Source organism: Frankliniella occidentalis, unplaced genomic scaffold, assembly GCF_000697945.3.
Source record: "Frankliniella occidentalis isolate FOCC.00 unplaced genomic scaffold, Focc_3.1 Scaffold461, whole genome shotgun sequence".
NCBI lineage: Eukaryota > Metazoa > Arthropoda > Insecta > Thysanoptera > Thripidae > Frankliniella > Frankliniella occidentalis.
The window spans coordinates 24,788-45,950 of record NW_026267579.1 but is presented as its reverse complement, the minus strand read 5'-3'; the positions used below and the strand labels follow the sequence as shown (position 1 = coordinate 45,950).

General features: G+C 36.1%; 3 protein-coding genes across 3 annotated transcripts; 1 reads left to right on the top strand and 2 right to left on the bottom strand.

The window, feature by feature from the left end:
• Window positions 1-191: 191 nt before the first annotated feature.
• Window positions 192-16,409, bottom strand: LOC113206392 (dynein axonemal heavy chain 3). Its single transcript, XM_052274904.1, has 47 exons — window positions 16,285-16,409; window positions 15,780-15,862; window positions 15,438-15,707; window positions 15,209-15,337; window positions 14,937-15,132; window positions 14,655-14,862; window positions 14,349-14,563; window positions 14,080-14,270; window positions 13,820-14,004; window positions 13,572-13,716; window positions 13,360-13,498; window positions 13,126-13,270; window positions 12,799-13,010; window positions 12,520-12,719; window positions 12,265-12,442; window positions 11,637-12,185; window positions 11,346-11,549; window positions 11,141-11,255; window positions 10,865-11,063; window positions 10,612-10,780; window positions 10,344-10,537; window positions 10,125-10,253; window positions 9,823-10,024; window positions 9,471-9,701; window positions 9,242-9,392; window positions 8,983-9,143; window positions 5,493-8,892; window positions 5,271-5,410; window positions 4,990-5,191; window positions 4,734-4,892; window positions 4,508-4,656; window positions 4,190-4,426; window positions 3,915-4,106; window positions 3,673-3,834; window positions 3,448-3,584; window positions 3,204-3,378; window positions 2,913-3,119; window positions 2,637-2,844; window positions 2,317-2,567; window positions 2,006-2,163; window positions 1,772-1,931; window positions 1,501-1,689; window positions 1,219-1,427; window positions 919-1,129; window positions 767-805; window positions 472-585; window positions 192-399 (listed from the first exon to the last, which is right to left on the bottom strand). Exons 2-47 carry the CDS (start codon window positions 15,845-15,847, stop codon window positions 217-219), a joined length of 11,667 nt encoding a protein of 3,888 aa, XP_052130864.1. The 5' UTR covers window positions 15,848-15,862; window positions 16,285-16,409; the 3' UTR covers window positions 192-216.
• LOC113206301 (uncharacterized) lies at window positions 16,077-17,368 on the bottom strand. The gene is made up of 4 exons (XM_052274905.1): window positions 17,161-17,368; window positions 16,804-17,030; window positions 16,476-16,715; window positions 16,077-16,409 (listed from the first exon to the last, which is right to left on the bottom strand). The coding sequence occupies exons 2-4, from the start codon at window positions 16,996-16,998 to the stop codon at window positions 16,281-16,283; spliced, it is 564 nt and encodes a 187-aa protein (XP_052130865.1). The 5' UTR covers window positions 16,999-17,030; window positions 17,161-17,368; the 3' UTR covers window positions 16,077-16,280.
• A 271-nt stretch (window positions 17,369-17,639) lies between these two features.
• LOC113206425 (serine-threonine kinase receptor-associated protein) lies at window positions 17,640-20,902 on the top strand. The gene is made up of 7 exons (XM_026422513.2): window positions 17,640-17,838; window positions 18,011-18,150; window positions 18,371-18,521; window positions 18,598-18,722; window positions 18,837-18,949; window positions 19,040-19,176; window positions 19,260-20,902. The coding sequence occupies exons 1-7, from the start codon at window positions 17,724-17,726 to the stop codon at window positions 19,475-19,477; spliced, it is 999 nt and encodes a 332-aa protein (XP_026278298.1). The 5' UTR covers window positions 17,640-17,723; the 3' UTR covers window positions 19,478-20,902.
• The last annotated feature ends 261 nt before the right edge of the window (window positions 20,903-21,163 follow it).

Below are 21,163 nucleotides of genomic sequence, written 5' to 3'. Positions count from 1 at the left end.
ATAGGAAGTAAGAATAATTTTAAAAAGAATGCATGGGGAAAGTAATTGTAATTTTTCATAAAGTATTTATTAACAAGTAAAACATGAGAAAATAAGGTGGTTGAATGGTTTCACCTTGATTTCAATTCACATTTCTTCAAATATCAAGGGTTACATTTCACAAGATAAAATTAATCCAAGGATAAAGAACATTTAATCACTGCCAAACAAATTTTATTAGTCATCTAGGGCACAAAGAGCAGCGACACCACCATTGATCCAGACATTTTCTGGTCTATCCGACGGCAACAAAATAAACATCACAAAGTTGGAAGAATGACCAGTTGTTGAGAGAATTCCACGTCTTTCACTCGTCTTGTACACTGGACAATTGTATGATGGAGGGGGGTTAAAACTGGCCTGCAACCAAAATATTTAAGCAATTTACAGTGTACTTTAAAACAGTTCTTCAAACACCAAGGGACACTGTACCTTAATTCCAGGCTTGAGCCAAATAACAGGAAGGAAATCAAACATGACTTTGAGTAAAGGGTCATTGAGCAACTTTGATGCCCTGTCCCATCTAGCTCCTTGAAGAAATAGTCCCTGCAATATTATAGGTGTTGTTAAACATATTACCTCAAAATTCCAATCACTGTTAAGAAAAAGAGTCTCATGCAGAAGTTTGTAAAAAAAGTGAGTGTTGCACTGATAAATATACTAAATAGATAAAAAAGAATAAACATGAAAAGTCAGCCAATAGATTTAAAAACTGCACTGATCTCACCTCTATGAACACACTAAATTCCTCTGTTTTAATTTTACGCTGCATGTAAAAGTTAAGTAGATGATTTATAGTAATGAATGAAAAGTTTGTGGGATTACAATACAACTTTAGTATAACACTGTATGCGACCAAATGATAAACATGGAATTTACCTTTGTGTAAACTCCATATGATGGGTCTTCAGGGGCCTTTTTTTCATAGGGGGTAATCTCAAAGAGAAAACCCAGATGATCAATAGGAATTTTCTCTCTACGAGCAAAATTTTGCAAGACACCGGTAAGAAATGACTGCGTGAAAAAGAATCCTGATATCCAGAAGACAACGGGAGAACCATATGTGATCCAATCTTGAAAAAATTTTAGGCTACAGACAAAAATATATTAATACGAGAAAAAAAATTGACTGAAATTATTTTTAACTAAAACAACAGGGGAGGAGAATAAATACTTTACCGAGCTAACAAATCTGAGATGTATCCCCCAAGAGGCTTCAATGATGGATAAGATTTGGCACTCCAAGCTGTAGGGACACGACCAACAACCATACTTCGATACACCTCTTCCAACTCAGAATTCATGACAACAAGTCCTTTGACAGCTCGCTGGACCTCAACTAATGTGTGCTTCACAACTTTTATTAACCGGTTAAAACGTACCAACTCCTGCAGGCGATTTCAAGAAGAAGCAGTAGTGACAAAAATCATTATTTATGATAGTTATCATGACAATAATTACCTGCTTCAAAACAGTATTCATTGAGTTACTGTACATGATAGGATACTTGGCAGCAACTGTTACAATATCAAACTCTTTAGGTATTTTTTGATGTATTTCAGCAGCCAATTCAATAACCATAGCATCTGAGTCTCCTCCTGCTCCACCAGTGGTTAGATGTGTCTGAGTCAAAAGTGCCCCGTGAAGAAGCTGCAACAAAATTTGTTTCAGTCAGCATCTAACTTGAGTTTTAAAAGAATATATATTATAAGGCCAATTTAGTTTTATTTACCTCTGATGTTTCTTTATTGTCTTTAGTTATATCTGCATTTTCATGCAAACCAAAGACTTCAGGTAAGGGGTTAAGAGGTATTTTCTTAATATACGCCAAACAACTCTCAACATCGGGACTGTCAGGAATATAGTACAGACCACTTGGCGAAAATGCAAATCTGGATGAAAAATTTTACAGTAGTAACATTATGTTCTGTTTCTAGTTCAATTTAGAATGGTAGAGACAACTTACTTTGGTATGTCAATAGTGTTCTTGTTGTAATATAAAGATAATAGAGACAGGAGAAGACGCCTATCTTTGTCATCAGTTACGCGACCTCCATAATTGCACTCTCCAGTTAAATAGGACAATGCATCGAATGGAACTGATTCATATTCATTTAAAAACATCTGATAAAAAATAATGTTCCAAACTCATTATTAGAAACTATAGAGGGACTAAAAGGACTACAGATAATTTTAAATTGGTATACTGTATTTAACCCAGATTTATCATCTGCAATGTAATGCTACATAGATAAAATTGAAGGCTGATATATATACCTGCAGTTGAAGAACTGATATTCTAAGATCTGATTCGTTAAATTCATATGGAATATTCCATCCAAGAGGGCCAAACTTTCTCCTTTCTTGAATAACTGCATGAAAGAAGCAAAGACCAAAAAGGAGACATCTCCATTCCTTTTGCTTAACACAGGCATTGAAGAACTCTGTATTGTTGATAGGATCTGACATGTATGATCTCATTAAATTCATTCGCAGACCTTTAGGTGCTTCATTTGTCATTTTTACACCTGGAATATTAAAAACAATTTCAACTGGAGTCATAACTACTGAGATAAATTGATGGATAGGAAGCCAACCATTTTGCAAAACAGAAACAGGAAAAGCTTTGGAGGGATAGCTTGTCAGCCAACAACGGAAATCTTTGTGGATGTGTTCGGGTACAATAACTTCTTCACAAATCCGATCAAGTTCTGGCATCCAACTTTCTGCTAAATGGCAGTTTTGAAGCACAACCCATTGTCCGCTCTTGGTAGCCTGATTAATCATTTCTGCTGCAATTGGCCCCTAAGGAATGAAATTTGTTAGAAATACCATATAAAAACTAAAAATCTCACAACTGTCATTCCACATACCTGTCCTTGTCCAAGAGATATTGTCCCTAAGGTATTTTTGTCAATGCCACGGTCTTCTGCAAATTTTAAAAGTTGGAGCATGGGATCAGCTCCCGGTGATAGTATAAAAACTAGAGGAGAACCGCAGTGAGAATCACTGTAAGAGTCAAGAAGACTGAATGGTGGTGGTTCAATAAATGACTGGCCTAAATTATTTGAAATAAATTCCTGAGGAATAAATGATAAATTTGTCAAAACACAACAAACGTACAACCCAATTCCAGAAGCATATCCTAAATGTAAAATTTTTACCTGTATTGCTGGGACCAACTTGTCAGGTCTTAAAGCTCTGAGAATTACAAGTTTTTGTAGGCCTTTTACATCTGCATAAGGAGATGGTGGCTTTTCAGTTTGTGGAGAAGGTGAGTCATAAAATAATTTCCACCCAGTTGTATCATTTTGTACAGATTTCATGAACTCTTCCATCCTGTGTAAAAGTGTTGCTTTGAAACATTTTATTTCACCTTCATAAAATACTTGAAAATATGAAACATACCCTGGAAGATTAGATATTCTTACTATTTCAGACCAGGATTTTACAGAAAGCCAAGAGGGGTCTGGATTATCATAAGGGTTGTCCAAGGCAACACCTCCAGTTAAAAGGAATGTCCATAAATCTTCTAGGATACGCCGCTGAGAGAAAATCAATCAACTTTGAATCAAACTCTAAAAACATTATTTGACCAAAAAAATTTATGAGGTAATTACACTTTTATCCTACCTTTGACCTTAATATGCCTACACAGAGAACAAGAGAAAATATAAGTTTGTCTTTCTCAAAGAGTGAGCGGCACACATTTTTGTAAATACTCATAGTGAAGTAAGAGTTTAAATTTGACATCCTTTTTTCTAAATTATCTGACTTTTCACTGTTGTTAATGGACTGAAAATGAGTTCGGTGTATTATTGAAGGTAACAAAATATATATCTCTTTTGGAACAAAGGACTGTGTGTGAAACATACCTGCAAATACAAATTTATGAACCACAGCAGAGAATACTGATACATAGGATCAATGTTTGCGAGTTCAGAAATGCAGAAGAAAAGGACAGCAGAATGAGTAGATACAGGTATGTACATGTTCCGAGTCTGGTCTATTTCTTTCTCTGTCACAACTGCCACTTCCTGTTTAGCTTGAATCGACTCTGACAAGACCTGAATAAATTGAAGGTACACATGATGTTAAAATTTAGGATCATGAAAAAATCTCCACGCTTTAAAATTCCAAATAGCATTACTTTTGATGATGTTAGTATTTGAATTGCTGATTCATCTTCTAAAATATTTCCCTCTGAGGATGATAATACCATAAGAATTTGGTCTTCTATTTCTTTTAATTGTCTTTTGTTATCAGCACTTTCTATTATTAGATTGTTTTTGCGTTCCTCCATTTCAGGGCATTCTTTGGCAACCACAATGGCAAGAAGTTGATCCTGCAAACCTTGTGGTGTTATCATAAAATTGAGAAGAGTGACCTGTACAGTACACATTTGAATTAGAATAAAGCCCCAAAACAAAAAAAAAGTGTCAGTGTCTCACTAAAGAGGCTCATTTACCTTCACAGCCACTTCGGGTAGGTAATGAGGGTTACGTAAGCGTGTTGTAATGTAGAGGCGGAAATCATTGTTGTATTCTATTACATTGTCTCCAAAATTTAAATACTCTATACCACCTTGTTTAAAGACTGATTTCAATAAGACTGGTTCTACAAATCATGAAAATTTACAATAAAAAGAGCTTTTTTTTAAGGGCAACTTAAATAAATAAGACTATAGTAAATACCTAAGGCAGCATCAATATCCTCCAATATATTTTCTAAGATCACTGGGTGACCCATTTGAATAGCAGTCTCAACAATCCGCAGAAAATTAGGATCAGATTGTTTAATTACATGTAAATTGTTGCCCTTTTCCATATTTTTTATCCATTTATTAGCCTGTCCTATAATTTTATTCACAAGCATTCCAGAAAATTATTTTTATATTGTAGTACTGTATTAAAAATGCATATACAAACCCTAGTCAAAATATTAACATACCTTGAGGGTCTATCATGAGTGGCCACCTTCTAGCTTGGGTTACAATTATACCATTTTCAACCGAAAAGCTGTCCACAGGAAGGCCTGCAATATTCCATGTTCTTATTGAGACTGGTTCACCAAGAACATCAATTAATGAAAATTCCTCTGAGCATGGTATGTTAAGTTGTTTGCATGATTGGTTCCATGATTTTCTTATACTCTGAAAAAACGAGAAAAGTTGAAAATGGCAATTTCTTTGATAAAGAAACTTATCAACAATTCAGAACGAAAAATCTCACATTCCGAAAGTCAACAGTGAATGCACCCAAATACGCAGTAAATCCTGATGATAGAAGAACATCACCAACAATATTCTCAAGAAGACCATGCAGCATTTTTGCAGTATCACTCCATCTTGCTTTTTCTCCTCCCAAACCACCTGGAATTCATGAGAAAGTATGACTTGGAATCGACCATTTAAAATATTTTCAACGTTAAAAGGTAAGTATAAAATAGTGTACCAATTAACTGTTCTGCCCGAACAATTTTTTGGGAACAGAGTTCAATGTTGTCTTCCAGTTCTTTCTTACGCCGAGTCATGGTTGCAAAATCATCATTTAGGGCTTGAAGTTTGTCAACGACTTCTTGAAGTTGTGCTCTCTTTTCGTTCAATGTTTCCATTTGTACAGCTAGTTCGGCTTCTGCTTCAGCAAGCTTTGCCTTCTTTGGTTCTACAATCTTAATCACACGATCATAAACCTCCATGGCTCGGACCCATCGACATAGACCTTCACAGGCAGCCGAAATATTCTTTATGTGCGCGGGGTCAAAATCTCTATCATTTATGTACCTTTCTCTGATTCTTTTCATAATTGATGGGGGGATATTGTCCTTGTCATATGTTTTTAGGCTATCAAGGAACTTCATGTCACCCAAAATCTTTTGGGAAGGACCCCAATAGTCCTCAATCATTCGTCCTGACCCACTCGGATCCGGCCTCCTTTCCGATTTGATGCCTTTCATGACACAGACTGCTTCCATTACTAGGCGCACTCCATGGGGAGGGGTTTTCAAAGATTTCACCACAGTAATATCGGCTGGTTTTAAAGTATTCAGAGCCTGAATAGCAGACTCCAAGGCAGGTATGGCTTCAGCAAGATCTGATTCACAATCATCTTTAATGGCCTGTGCTGCAGCAGCAGCCTCATTAGCAACTGCTTCATCAGCTGCTACGATTTCTTTCTTTGCTTCCACAACTACAGTATCCTGCTCAATTTTAATCATTAACTTCTCTGTCTTCAGGGAAGTATCAATTAGTTGAGGTTGCAATTGTGTCAGTTCCTCTTTCATCAGAGCAATCTGACCAGCAGCAAAGTCCAACTTCTCCAATCCCACTTCATATCTATTAGCCATTTTGCTGATTTGCTCAACTTTCACATCATATAGCTTTTTGAACATGTGCAAAAGTTCAAGATATGATGTTGGTGTTACATAAGTTAATCTTTTTGTTTTTTGAAAATAAGCAGAGGTGGCAGTGTGCACAGACAGGTGAAACTTCTTACACAATGTAACACAGGACTTCCGCACTTTATCATCCATTTCAATTTCTTTAAGGAAAACAGTAGCCACTCGATCAAGTGCATCTTCTGGCCATGTGGTAAACCAGTCAATAGTGCAGCAATTAATCAAAGAAGGAAACATTCTAATACGCTCACGGAAAGAATCTCCTATTGGTGACATTGCCAAAACTAAATGAAGACTGTTTCTGACTCGTTCCACAAAATAATTGTAAAGGGCCAGTGGAGTTGAATCTATTCTTTTCCCACAACTTTGAGCAGCAGACATCATTTTTTCAAGTATATCTGCTTTATCTTCAGACCCAAACAGATTTGGAACATCTCCTGTGTTCAAAATCATATTAATGTCTTCTATGAATGCTTCATCTTGGATCTGGGAATCATTGAAGAGAAAAACATGAGGCTTTGTTTCAACACCTGCCTTTCTGAGAAGGGATCTAATATCATCACGCCATTCATTCATCCCATAATTTTTATTGATTTCAATGAGAAACAGCCCATATTCAGCCATACTGGTAGCTAGTTTTGTTGCCGACTGCCTTCCAGAGCCACCTATGCCAACAAGCAAACAGTGTCCATTGTCTTGTTGCAAAACTCGACTAATGCGGGATATGTGTTCCATAGCAAATTTAAACAGAACTAGTGACATTGGAGTGCGTGATAAGAGGTTGTACTCATTTAAGTAGTATTGCATCTTTTCAACAAGTAGGTCGTAACTTTCAACCTCAGTGTATATTTTTGGATCTGCGTCAGGATCCATGTAATTGCCAAAGAAAAGGTCTCTCAAGTGTTCATCTTTTAGGTCATTTTCTCCCTCTGGAATAAGGTCATGGAGTACTTTTTCTAGGGGTGCTCTCAAATGAGTCCTACATGCTGATCGAATCATATCAAAAAATGTTTTGCGGTCTATATCATCTATAAGACGATCATAAAACACTCTATAGGTTTCATGGGTCCACAGCCTGAATAGCTTATCAGTATCACTAAGGTGTGATGATGGCACCAATATAATTCCTCTGATGACACGAGAAAAGTCACGAAGATTGAAAGTGTAGTGAGACTTAGCAGGAGTTGGCAGGAATCGAGCCATTGACTCATGATAAATTTCCATTGTAGCTTCTACTATTGGCTTAGCATATCTTGAAACATCAGAGCTGAAGCCTTTAGCAAAGTGCCACTCCAGAATGGAATGAAACATTTTTGTTAGGGTTTCATTTTCAAATGAATCAATTGATACAATCTGATTGTGTCTTAGGAAACGAGATGTGACTTGATTTGAACTTCCTCCAGGAGGGCTCATTGCTCCAACAAATAAAATATCCACCAGATCAATTCTAGTAGTGTCTTTCAAATTATACCAATGACGATGATCAATCCACTGACGAAGGAGCTCTATAGGAGGTTGTGCTCCATATGTATCTTTCATGGGCAAACTCACGTCATCTACAAATAAAACATATTGTTTTCCCATTGCAGGACCATACACTCCCTTCCGCCTCCTGTCAAGTTTTGACATAACAATTTCTTGAGTCATATTGGCAGATGTTCTTGCAGAGAAATTGACAACATTTGGAAGAATTTTGTCTTTAGGTAAGCTCATGAGATGGTTCAGAACAATGGCAGATTTTCCAGTTCCAGTTGGCCCAACAAAAAGAATAGGAACATCATTGGAGAGACACATCTTCAGGAAATATCTTTGACAAGCTGATTCAGTAGTAGGTATTATTAATTCATTTATTTTGGCTGATGGTGGAAATGAGACTTTTTCCATTGTGTCCAACCAAGAAATCCAGGAACCATTATTCTTCTTATCAAAGACCCATTCAAAAACAGTTCCTTTGTCTGGGAATAGTTGTGATTTGCTGAGCTTAAATGTTTTGGGTCTTGGATGTTCATCATTTCTCCCATCTAATAAGTGCCGAAAAAATGTATCAAATTTCTTCCTTGAGTCTCCCGTAATGGTTGAAGCAAAACCCCATATCACACAAAACAAAAATACGCACTGTAACCAAACAGTGCTCACTTGGGTTTCCCCTTCAAGATGACAGGTTAACAGGCGGGAATATGATTGAAACATGTGTAGTTCTGAGGACCACACAAATTGTCTACAAGAATTCTGTACAAACTGTATGGTTGGTGGTATGATCCATGCAGTGAGTTCCTCAATAAGTTCAAATTGCTCTTCTAGTATTTTAGAGCTGAGAGAACTATGAAATGATTTGCAGAGGGGTTGCCATCCAAGCTTAGATGGCTCCATATAAATCATCCCACATCTCGAGACAGTTGCAGGAGAAGCTTGCTCTAGGTCGGCTGGTTCAAAAATCATGTTCATTTTGCTTGTCATCTAGTAGTTGAAGAGGGAGAATAGATAGATAAGTTGTACCCTTTAAACCCAATTCATTTACACAAAAAACCTGCCATGTACTTTACATACCTGAATAATTTCTCCAGACATCAAACAAAGTTTCTTATTATCATCTAGAACTGTATTCATGTTTTCTATCCAAACAGCATCAACAGGACCATCAAATAAAATCCATTTACGGTCAGCTGAAAGACTACTTGAAAATTCTCGAAAAGATTTTGCCAAAACACCTAAACATTAAAATAAGAAAAAAATCAACAATAAACATATTCAATAGAGAGAGAAAAAGGACATTAACAAAAACAAAATATAGATTGAAGGCACATACCATCTGACCATTCATGAGAGACGGGATCAAACTGACCATAAAGCTGGCCCATTGTAATAGCCTTTGGGTTTATTACCCTGTAGTTGACTTTGTGTTCTTCCATTGTTGATTTAGAATCACTTTGAAGATCACTCAAAGAATCTGCTAAGTTCTAAAAATAAGAGGATTTAGAAAAAAAGTTCTTAATTGTCAGAGAGAAAGAGCAGGGAGGGGATAAAAGAGATCTTACCTTGTATGCACATGTTTTTCCTCCCATAGGATCACCAACAAGCATGAGGCCATGACGAACAAGGATCATTTCGTACAATTGAATAACTTTTTCAACATACCATTCAGTTGCTTGTAAATTCTTTGCCTCCAAGTTTTTCTGCAATTTCTGTAACAGCTCATCGCGATCTGGCTTTGGTAATTTAATGCCAGGAAAAAGATCTGAGATTATTCCAGAAAAAAGCGGTACATCCTAGAAAAACAATTTTTAGATTCTTACAAGTTTCATCAAGGGTTTTTATTTTCCAGACAGAAGAAATAACTGATACAAATATGGAAGCAACACCTAAATTTAAAAGTCTGATATTACTTACCTCAGAAAGGAATTTGGGTAAATTAACGTCAGTTATTGCACGCAATACCAATGAAGACTCATCTTCATTTGGATATTTAAGTTTTAAATTACCAGCAGCTGTTAGGACTGTTTTAACAGCACGCATGCCATAGTCATAGTGGCTTTGAGAAGAAAGTTGTTCAGAGCACAGCTTGTAAGTGTCCACAATTTTTTCTGATAAACTATCAGTTTAAAAAAATAACATAACAATGTGTGTAAGCTGTTAAATTGGAAATTTACTAATAAAAAATATGCTTGGAAATTAGAATAAAGTTGCCTTACCTTCTAGCATTTACAAATCCCATGGAATACAGGGAAATCTCTCCTATCATTGCATAGTCTGGGACCATCATAGCTACTGTACGGAAAAGAACTTTTAAGTTGTCTGGTAACTCCTGTCTACCAGCGTATCTACAGAGGGAGAAAGAGGAAGAGTGATGACACACAAGATAATTATATACAGATATTAAATTTATGTTATTATGAATATGTTATTTATACCCAGGGTTCATGGTTATGAAAATTGTGCAGGTTGGATTCAGTTTCAGTTCCACTCCCTCAAAAACAAATTTTTCCAATTTATTGATGATTGCCATTTGAATACAGAGTACTTGCTGGGCAATGACAGACAATACTTCCACCTCAATTCTGTTGAATTCATCAAAACAAGCCCAGGCTCCAGAACAAGCTAGTCCCTGCCATTTTGAAAATTTTGTTAAAAATTTAAGAAGATAAAATAAGTAACAATCACTTATTTTTAAATATTTACCTTGAAAAATTTACCCATGGCTTTATAGTCAAGAGAATCTGAGCAGTTAAAAACAACACATTGTTTGGCAACAGCTTTAGCTAGATCTTTTGAAGTTTCAGTTTTTCCAGTGCCAGCAGGCCCTTCTGGTGCACCACCCAAATTCAAGCGCAGAGCACCCATCAAAGTCCTGTCCAAAAAAAGTTCTATTATAAATACTGCATACAATCATGATCTAATCATTATATTAAATTCTAAACTCTTTTATTCAAACCTGTAACAACGGTCTGTGAGGGGCGTTATAACTAATCGCCCTGTGTTACCTAGATACTCATATCCGTAGGCCAACTCTGTGGTAATCATGGACACATAAACATTACTATCTTTCATGTAATAACGTAACTGACTAGTCCAGTTGAAATCTAATAAGGACGAAACTTGATTTGCTACTAGCATCCTTACTACATCTCGAGCTGGAATAAAGAAACAATTTTTTAAAAATTGGAAAATAAAAATGTTGAGACACAGAAGAAAAGTTACAAACACATACCATGTACATCAATCACTATGAGAGCTTCAACTGTAATTCTAGATCCCTTAGAGAGTTTACCTCGTACAAGCTCAACCATGTCATCAATTTGTTGGTTGCTCTTGTCTAAATAGCTCTACATTTAAAAATAAATTAAGGAAATTTATACAAAAGAAACCATGCAAGTAGAAATATAGAAGTATGCAGCATGACAAGTTTGTAATACCTTTATAGATCCACTTGTGATAGATTCAGATACTTCAGCAGTCCAATGAATAGTGCTCCCACAGAGAACTATCATTCCTGGCCAATTGAGAACCCAAAGTGATCTTGCTGAGTTGAAATAAGCTGCCACAGCATCCAATGCAATTGCTCGCATGGACTTCACCATTAGATCTTCAACTTGTACAAGCCATTTTTCAACCATTCCCTTTCAAACACAGAGGTTTCAATTATTGAAAGCTTGATTTACCAGCTAAACAGTAGAGTGCAATCTTTGTAATCTGGCTACACACACCTTTGCATCATGTGGCTGAATTCTACTAATAAGAGGCACTGTTTCTGACTCAGCAGAAATCATACTAAGAATTTCGCAGTCCTGGTTGAACTCTAAACGGTTAATACCTTCAAAGCACTTTTTCAGATGAGGCTGAACTCTCATTGGATCCTTTGTTTCAGACAAAATTTCTAAAAGCTCATCATTTGAAAGGAAGAAAAATCTACAAATTTTTTTTAAATAGAATAATTTGTGCAAACAAATTATATAATTGAACAAAAAAATAAAAAATATACAGGGTACTAGCCTTGGGAAGAATAGTCGTTTCTTTTCAAGATAGTCATTTAGTCCTTTCTGTATTTCCTCTAGAAGTACATTATTTTCTCTAAGCAACTCTAACATATTTGGGTAGTCAGTAGCTATAAGGACATGCCGATCAGCCACAGTATTTGCCATAATAGCTCTCCAAGACTTGTCCACTTTTCTAAAATTAGCTGCTTCCTGAGGCATTTGCCTCATGATATCCTCAGAGCTGAAGATTGGTTCCAGGTAGAGCCATGTTGCTTGACACTAGAACATAAATTTTCTCAATGGATGGAGGTCTACAAAAGAGCACAAAAGTAATCTTGAAAATACAATTGATTTTTACTGTGAGCCAGGCATCCAATATGTCTTGCATGCTTATCAACTTTTCCTCCCAGGCAACCATATCTGCTTCAAAAGCCTTGACATATGGAGATCCCCGCATTGTTTGAGCTTTAAGAATATGGTCATCAAGCAGCATTTGTATATCATCTACTGCTGACAATATAGACACTCCAGAATCACTGAAACAAGACAAAACTTTGATTCCATGCTTATTACTTAAGCCCAACATGATATCATATAACATAAACATTAATACCGATATAAGTTCAGATCAAACTTCATGTCCTGCCACTCATCTTTCATTTTTTTAAGGTTCTTTTCTAGAGCATACTCCTTTGTTGCCGCAACACCAATCTCTTCTAGAGCTTGTAAGTGTTGCGGTAGTCCCACTTCTATCATGTCTTCAAGAGAAGTATTTTCATCAGGCTTAAGAGGTACTCCGACAACCTCACTTAACTATGCATAACATTTAATATAAACATTAAAAACAAATCTAATGAATCAGTTAGAGTAAACATTTCAGGCTTTTACTTGCCTTTTCCCAATGCCGCTCTTGAATGCCTGGATTACAAATTGTTGTGAGAACAGGCACATATTGACGGAATTTTTCCACTTTGGCTCGAACCATTTCAGCAATTCGTTTTGCTCCTGGAGTGTCCTGAAGAGTCTTTGCTAGCTTGTAAAGTGTACGCCATGTTGACTCTACCTCCTCCGCAATTTCCTCAGCGTCCAGTTTTAAGAAGGGCCCTGAAATGATTGCATTGTAGGTAAAGAAAAGAGGAGATAAAAGAGTTGAGAGTAATAATTAGACAAGAAACTATGTTAACAAGACTACTAACTCATAAAACAAAAAAGAAATTACCATAGTACCACTTGTCATATTGTTTGTGGAAGTTTAAGACAGTATGCCACAAGCGGTGGAAAGGTTCTACAACCACTAACATGTTGTTCAGGTTTGTAAAGGGGGTCAAATCAAATTCTAGAAGACCCTCTTCTTCATTAATTTCCTGTAACCATCACAAGAAAGAATATATAAATGAATATGTAGCTATGTCACTACGACTAAATATTACAGATAAATGAAATGTTTCATTACATTAGCAATAACTTTGTCCTCAAAAAGTTTTTCCTGTATGTCATTAATGGCTGCTGCACTTTCTTCCATTTCTTCCATAGTAAGAAGAGGAGGATCTTTCCGGCGAAACAAATCTAATTCCTTTCCATGCTTGGCAATCCTAATAAAATTTAGCACATTTTATTTTAAATTGAATTTTTGTTACTGATTTTGAAAATGTAAAGGAAACTTACGAGATATTAAGCTCGTCCAAACGATTCTTCAGTGCGTTTTCAACAATATCCCTCCGATGGGATAAGCGTGTGTTTGCCAATTCTAATGACACCTCTATTTCACGGGGCCAGTTGAATACTCTTGAGTTTAATTGAATGTCTTCACCTAGTACAATTTTTTGTTTGTTTAGTTTTGTGATTAGATGAAAGGAGAAAATTAAAAGAGAAAATAAACATTTATAATTATATATGTAGTTGAAAGTTATTACCAGGTAGAATGGTACGGTCTATAATGAAAAGTAGATTCTCAGCAATGTTTAAGATCTGAATATTTAAATCAAATACAGTTACGTCTCTGCTTTGAATCATAAAATGAGTAAGTTCAACTAATTCAGCTGTCTTTTCAGGAAGTTCGCTAACTCTGTTACATATATCTTCAAAAGTACGACATACTCTGTAAGAAAAAAATAAAACTGTCCTGATATCTGCACACATTTGTAAATTCCTGAATGGGTAAGAGATCACTTACAGTTTGTTTTCAGCACGTATTTTGGTAACAAAGAAGTCTGTTATGTAATTTTTTAAGTCACTTAAAATGTTAACCATTGTATCATTCACCTCTGCACAGTTAAGACTTATAAAATTTAAAGGAATTGTTCGTCGCAAGAAATCCACATCTAAGATTTTCTCTTCAAGTTTTTCAATTTCTGCTGCAAAATCCTACAATGTTTAATGCATATTAGAATATTATCTTGGACTTAGAAAACATTACTGGGGTATTTTGAGTTAATAGACAACCTTTAGAAATGGCAGTGGTACTATTTCAAACAGATCCTTGACATCTTTTTCAGCTGTACCATCTAGGATATACAGATAAGGTTCGTATTCTCTTAAAAAAGCGTTGGGACCAGCCATGTTAGTATCAAAGCTGTCCAAAGCTTCTTGTATGATTGCTGTCACTTCTCTCTCTGACTCAACAACAGGATACAGTGTCAATCCAGAATCCTGCATATCTTTCAAGAACAAGAGACAGGGTAAATTCAAAATCTATACTAGTTAAATAACAATATATACACAGAATTTTGGGGTACTGCAGTGTAGTACCAGAGAAAAGAAGGCATTCCACACATGGAATATCCGAATTGACATTTAAAATTTTGCTGAAACAGTTATGAACAAATTTTCTAATGTCATCAAGCATAGGGAAAAAAGTAAGGTCTGTGCTTGGGGGAGAAGCCTTAACTGTGACAGTCACCAATGGAATATTTATGCAAGCATAATCAGCATACACTTCACCAAAATTATTTCCTCCCTGTAATACCAGAGCTAATAGTAAACACATCTCAACATAGTTACAATAATATCTGCGTACTGAATGGATCTTACCTTGAATCGCACAAATAAAGATAAAATGTGATGCAAAGACCGCATGACCAAAGTACGCAGTTGCATGGACATTAGAATTCGAGCACAGTAAAAGAAAGATTCAATTAGTTTCAGAGAGTCACGGTTTTTATCTGGCACTAAAGAACGCCATGTGGACTTCATATTCAAAAATATGTCAGCGCACTTTGGAAGCCACCTATAGCCGAAAATTAATTAATTTACATAAAAGAACTTCAATAAAAACTATAGGACAGTTAATAAGATAATCTTACTCATTTCTCAACCGATCAGAAGATTCATCACACAATCGATCCACTTCAGATTCAAGTTCTGTAAGTTCTAACGGAAACGGATTGGAGTCTTCTAGCTGACTTACAGGAACAATCAGCATATCATTGTACCTTTGAGAACCAAAAAATAAATAAAAACAGCACGTTATGACTAAGTTGTACAGTCGCACCCATAATAAAAACATCTTCAAATGTAACATGGAATTCTTACTCATCCAACCATAAATCGCGAAGAGCAACAAGCACAGGGTTTACTATGAAAAGATGATGCTCTATCATCTGTTTGTTGGTTATGACTGTTTGGTGCCAAGGCACTGGTGCTCTTATACAAACCCGAAAGAAGGGTTTTGGATAAGTTTTGATGTTAAGTCTATCTCTCTCAGCAGGGTCAAGCATAATATAGTCAAAAATTACAAATCGTAGCGTATTCATGTAATCAAGACGAATTTCCTCTTCAAGATCTTCAATAGATCCAAAATTGCTGTGGACATGTTAAATATCAGATAATTTTTCTAAAACAAACTACATTTAAATTGCAACCTCTAATACATACACTATTCTCACCACTCGAATTTTATCAAGTATGTTTTTCAGCAAATGCTGGGGATATGGTTCTATCATGTGATCTGGAATTCCCTGGCAAAGAAAAAGACACACACAATATTTGAAATGTCAAAACAAGTGACAAAACTGATACACTATGATCCATTCTCTTGGGTTTCATTTTGTGCTTTAATTTTAAACTGTGAAAACTTCTTATTATTCTGAAAACTTAGTGATTCAAAATGATGCAAAACTATGTGCTTATCACAGGCTCATAAAGATCTTGCCTTTTGTAAGTAGTAGGCAATCCTTTCAGCATCGTCTGGTTCAACAACATACACAGCATTTTCATCTTGAAGATGATGAAGGAAACTTAATTGTAGGTCTGGATGGACAGGCTGTGGAGCCTCCATGGCCTCAATCAGCCTGAATCATACCAGTTCAGAGATGATTATCTAAGAATTCTTTTTGTAAAGACCAACAGATCCCATGAAAATCAAGTTACATGATGTTACCTATTTCTTTCTTCATGTTCAAATGAAACTCTTTGAGAACGCTCCAACCATTCTTGTTCAAATTTAGCTCTTCTTTCAGCTTGTTCTATTTCATGGCGAACTTCAAATTCCCCATTGCACAGTTCCTGAACAGAACACACTATAAGAAATAAATAAATAAAACTGTTAACCCACAAAAAGAAAATACATACAATTAAAGGTACAGTCTGTGGTTTGATTATATCAGTAGCCTTTAAGACTTTTATTTCAGCTAGTTTTGCAATTTTTGAGGGAGGATGTTGAAGGAATCCTGTCTCACTGAATGGTAGCTCAATTTTCTTAGATGAACCTCTTTTTCTGCGTGCAGATAAGGCATGGATACGAAGAGGAGCTGCTGATTGGGAGAAACAGCTTCCAATTGATTCTGAAGGCTTACAATATTGAACAGCATCCTTTAATAATTAGAAAATAAAGAAATTAAGATATTTCTCAAAAATTCATGGATGCACTTTTCATTTTATTTAATAAAAAGTATTAGACCTTAAATGGCACAGCTTTAGTCCATGACTTTGGTTGCATGAGAGGAGGGTAGCACGCTGCAGCCAAAACATCATCAAACAACCTTGATGATTTGTCAATAGCTTGAAATGCACGAAGGGGTTCGAGTGGGATTTTCGGAATTTTGTTTAGAGGAACTGGGAGGTGGCCGTTAAAGGTTGACGGACTGCTCTCCATTTCAAGTGCATCAACTGCTTAGCACACACTATCTGTGGAAAATCCAAATAAAACAAACCTTTAATTTATTTAAATCATATGGAGCAAGCACAAAAAGTTTGCTTCAGTATTCAAAATGTCAAATCAGAAGAACTAAAGTATGGAGACAAAACCGACACAAACCTTATGGAAAAACACAGCTATCCATAACCTTAGCGATCATCAGCTGGCAAATTGACAGACGTAAAATGATGTGCTAGCTTCAAACATCAACCAAAGTTAGTGTCATGTACTTTTCTTGCAGCTAGAATCATTTCATGTTGTAATGAAAGTGAACTATATCTTCTGGGGGCGAAAACAACGAAGATCCCGAAGAACACCACAATTTCAGTGTTTATAAACACCCACTTAATGATCTCCTAGCAACAACATGATGATCAACATATTCCAAAAAATATAACACATTACTTTCAATTTTTAGTGAGGAATTACTTAAAGAAAATAAAAAGTACATTTTAAAAGTATTTTTAATGGAATAAATATTAGTTTTAAGGTCATAAACTTTTTAATAAATATAGAAAAGCTCCTAGGAAAAATTATTCTTTAGTTGGCTTTTCCTATTTACTTTGTGGGGGTATAACACCTTCCTACAAGGCGGTGCCACCTTAAGAGTCGACTGCTGTGAAGAAGGGAGTTTGGACGGGTTGGACGTCGGAGGTGTCTTAAGTGTGTTGTCGGCGTTCAAAATGGCAAATTTAAGACAGACCCCTCTCACATGCAGTGGGCATACTCGGCCCGTAGTGCACTTAGCATTCAGTGATGTCACTGATACCGGCTATTATCTAATTTCAGCCTGTAAAGGTACGTGTTGCTCCTTTGTGTACCGACGTTCTGGGTGGTTTACCTTGGCCCTGTTTTGTGTTTGCGTGCACTTAACCTTAACGTTCACATACTTTCGTCTAAGTTTTTAAATTGAACTATTATCTATTCTCCTTAATTTATAAAACTATTTCGGTTTTCAATTTTCTTTTAGATGGGAAGCCAATGCTCAGGCAGGGAGACACTGGTGATTGGATTGGCACTTTTGAAGGCCACAAGGGAGCCGTTTGGGGGGTAGCCTTGAATTCGCAGGCGACGAGAGCAGCTTCTGGAGCGGCCGACTTCAATGCTAAGGTGCGCTGTGCTTCCTGGAGTGTAGAATGGACCTGATTGATGTGGATAACAGAGATGTCTGCAGGGTCATCTAGTTTTTGTTGATTCACCATGAATCCTGGCTGCTCGGGCAAGCCCCATTGCAACTATGGGAACACTTCCTGATTTTCTGGAATGGCTTAAAAGACTTTAACAACAAAGAATATATATATTTTTTTACAAATTCTTGTTTTAATATCAGGTATGGGATGCAGTGTCTGGAGATGAACTCCACTCTTTCCAGCACAACCATATTGTGAAGAGTGTAGGATTTTCAGCAGACAGTTCCCATTTTGTGACTGGAAGCAACGAGAAGTTACTTCGTATTTTTGATTTGAACAAACCTGAAGCAGGTAGGCATGAACTGTTCTAATATCACCCAAGCCTAATTGTTGTCATGATCTAACAATTTTACTTCTACTCGCTCAGACCCCACAGTCTTCAGTGGTCATACAGGGGGTTTAAAACATGTAATGTTCTTCAGAGGGGATAAACAGTTGATAAGTTGTGCTGATGATAAAACCATCAGAGTGTGGGACAGAGCTTCAGGCCAGGTAATAATATGTGAAATTTTCTAATTTTCTTGCAGACCCAGTAAAATTATTTGATCTTATTGTCTTAATTTATTTCAATCATTATTTAAGTTTTCTCTTTTGTTTTTTCTGCAGGAGGTGCAAAAAGTGGAGCTTTCTGCTGCTCCAAGTAGCTTAGAAGTATCTAAGGATGGATCATTGATGACTGTGACTCATGGGAATGTTGTCAGTTTCTTGGACACAGAGAAGTGGGTTCTTGTGATGTGAAACAAATTGTAATTTATGTGAAAGGATTCATTTATGCTTTTAGTGTTATGAAATTTATTTTAAATTTATAGGTTTGAACCAGTTAAAGAATTCACTATGCCGACCCAAGTCAGTTCAGCGTCACTTCATCCTGACAAGACAATCTTTGTCTGTGGGGGAGATGACTTCAAAATGTACAAGTATAATTATTCAACTGGAACAGAAATTGGTAAGTTGTCTGTTTAAAGACATCCACTATAGTACTTATGTGCTCCTTCAGTTCAAACTACAATGTCCATTTTATGTTTTCAGAATCATTTAAGGGACATTTTGGCCCTGTACATTGTGTACGATTTGCCCCTGATGGGGAGCTTTATGCTAGTGGATCTGAAGATGGTACCCTCCGTTTGTGGCAAACAACAGTTGGGAAGACTTATGGTCTTTGGAAATGTGTTGAGGCAACCATTGGTAATTCAACGGAATCTGCTAACCCACCTGCACCAACAATCCAAGAGGTCCCTGCAAATTAAATTATTGGAATTACAAAATTATTTCAAAAGATATCAGCATCCAATAACTCTTTTTCAACCTATATTGGTGGAAGTACTTAACTGCTTCTAAAATGATATCCTTTGGTTAACTTGTACATGTTAAACAGCATTTGTCTTAAAACAAAATTTTTGATAAGATCGCACAAGTTTTCACACTAGCCTTTCAAAATTTAATAACATGCATCCTGATTGTTCTTTGAGCTCAGGTGATATATTATGATTGTGATATTTTTTTACTGTGGTTCCACAATTGAATAGTGTACTGTTTCATAATATTTTTCAAAGCATTGTTTTTCCTCCTTCAAGTAAGTTTCATTAGAAGGCTTTTAAATTATTTTTAATGATTATTATTTATTGGCCAACAATCTAAATTGTATTTTTTTCTCCAATAGTACTACCATTGTTGAAAGATTTTTTCCCCTCGTGTATGTGGATTTTATTACATTTTTCAAAACGCCAAAACAAAATTGAAACTAATTACAAGGCTCATATTAGGCCCAAGATTTTATGTTGGTCCCACTTCAGGGGTTGTGCAGACTACAAGTTGACTTTGTCGTTCTTCACCTGTTAAAAAAATGTCTGTGCCAACCATCCGGCATTTTGTATTTTTTTTATTTTTTTTTTGTTTTGTTTTTCCTTTGTCTTCCAGAGATAGTAGGAAGTCAAAGTTATGTATTTTTGGTTTGAATATGTCAACCTGATCTGTGCATTGGTGATTTATCAAAATATGCAGAGTGATTAGCTTCTTGTTGCATTATTGGGAACTGTTTGATATTGATGTGATGATATCTAAAGTAATGTATTACAAATTCAATCATTATTGGTAGAGGTCATCTGGTCAAGTTAGACGGTGGAGATTGAAGACTCAGCTCGCTGCTCGTTCTTGCATAAATTTTGTTGTCTTTGCCTTGTAGGACATTGTGAACTTATCTAGTTCATAGTCTTTTTTACCCAGTCCTAGAAGAATTTCCATGTTCCTAAGAAGGCATCCTCAGGATTTACATTACTTTGCTGACTGCAAGAAAGTGCTCGAGCTATTTTCATATTTTTAATTTATTCTCACTAGAGTTAATGACTTGTGATATTGTTTATACCCTTGCATTAAGTAACCTGTGAGGAAAGTATGACCCATCATTTTCATGTTTTCTAGACTTCTACAATAGCCCTCTTTAAGCATGGTTTCATTATTTTCATGTCATATACTCAGTCATACATAATTGTGACTAAAATCCCAATAAGGACTTGAAAGTAGTGGCAGGATACATCCTTGTTTCAAATGTGAGTTTCCTTGGAAGGATGCAAGACTTTAAAACATTTCCTATTGATTATTTCACCCTTACTTCAGCATCAAAGCAAAGGCATGTCTGCATTCCACTTAATAAATATTCATTTTGAAAGAAGTAATCCTGTTTTATTATTCCCACAAGTTTTGAATTGATTAGTTCCACAAGTTTTGAATTGTGTTAATTGATGTCTAGCAATATTTTCTCCAGGCATGTAGCTAGGGTTTAGTTTTGAATGTAGCACTTTTTGCCTACTTACATGCCCATTCGCCTGTAAATCGCCTACCCATTAGGAATCTTGTTCAATTGTCAAAATATAGATTCCTTTGGAGAGGGTCATTATGGGGTCACATGCGTACCTGCATGAACTCTCCCCCCCCCC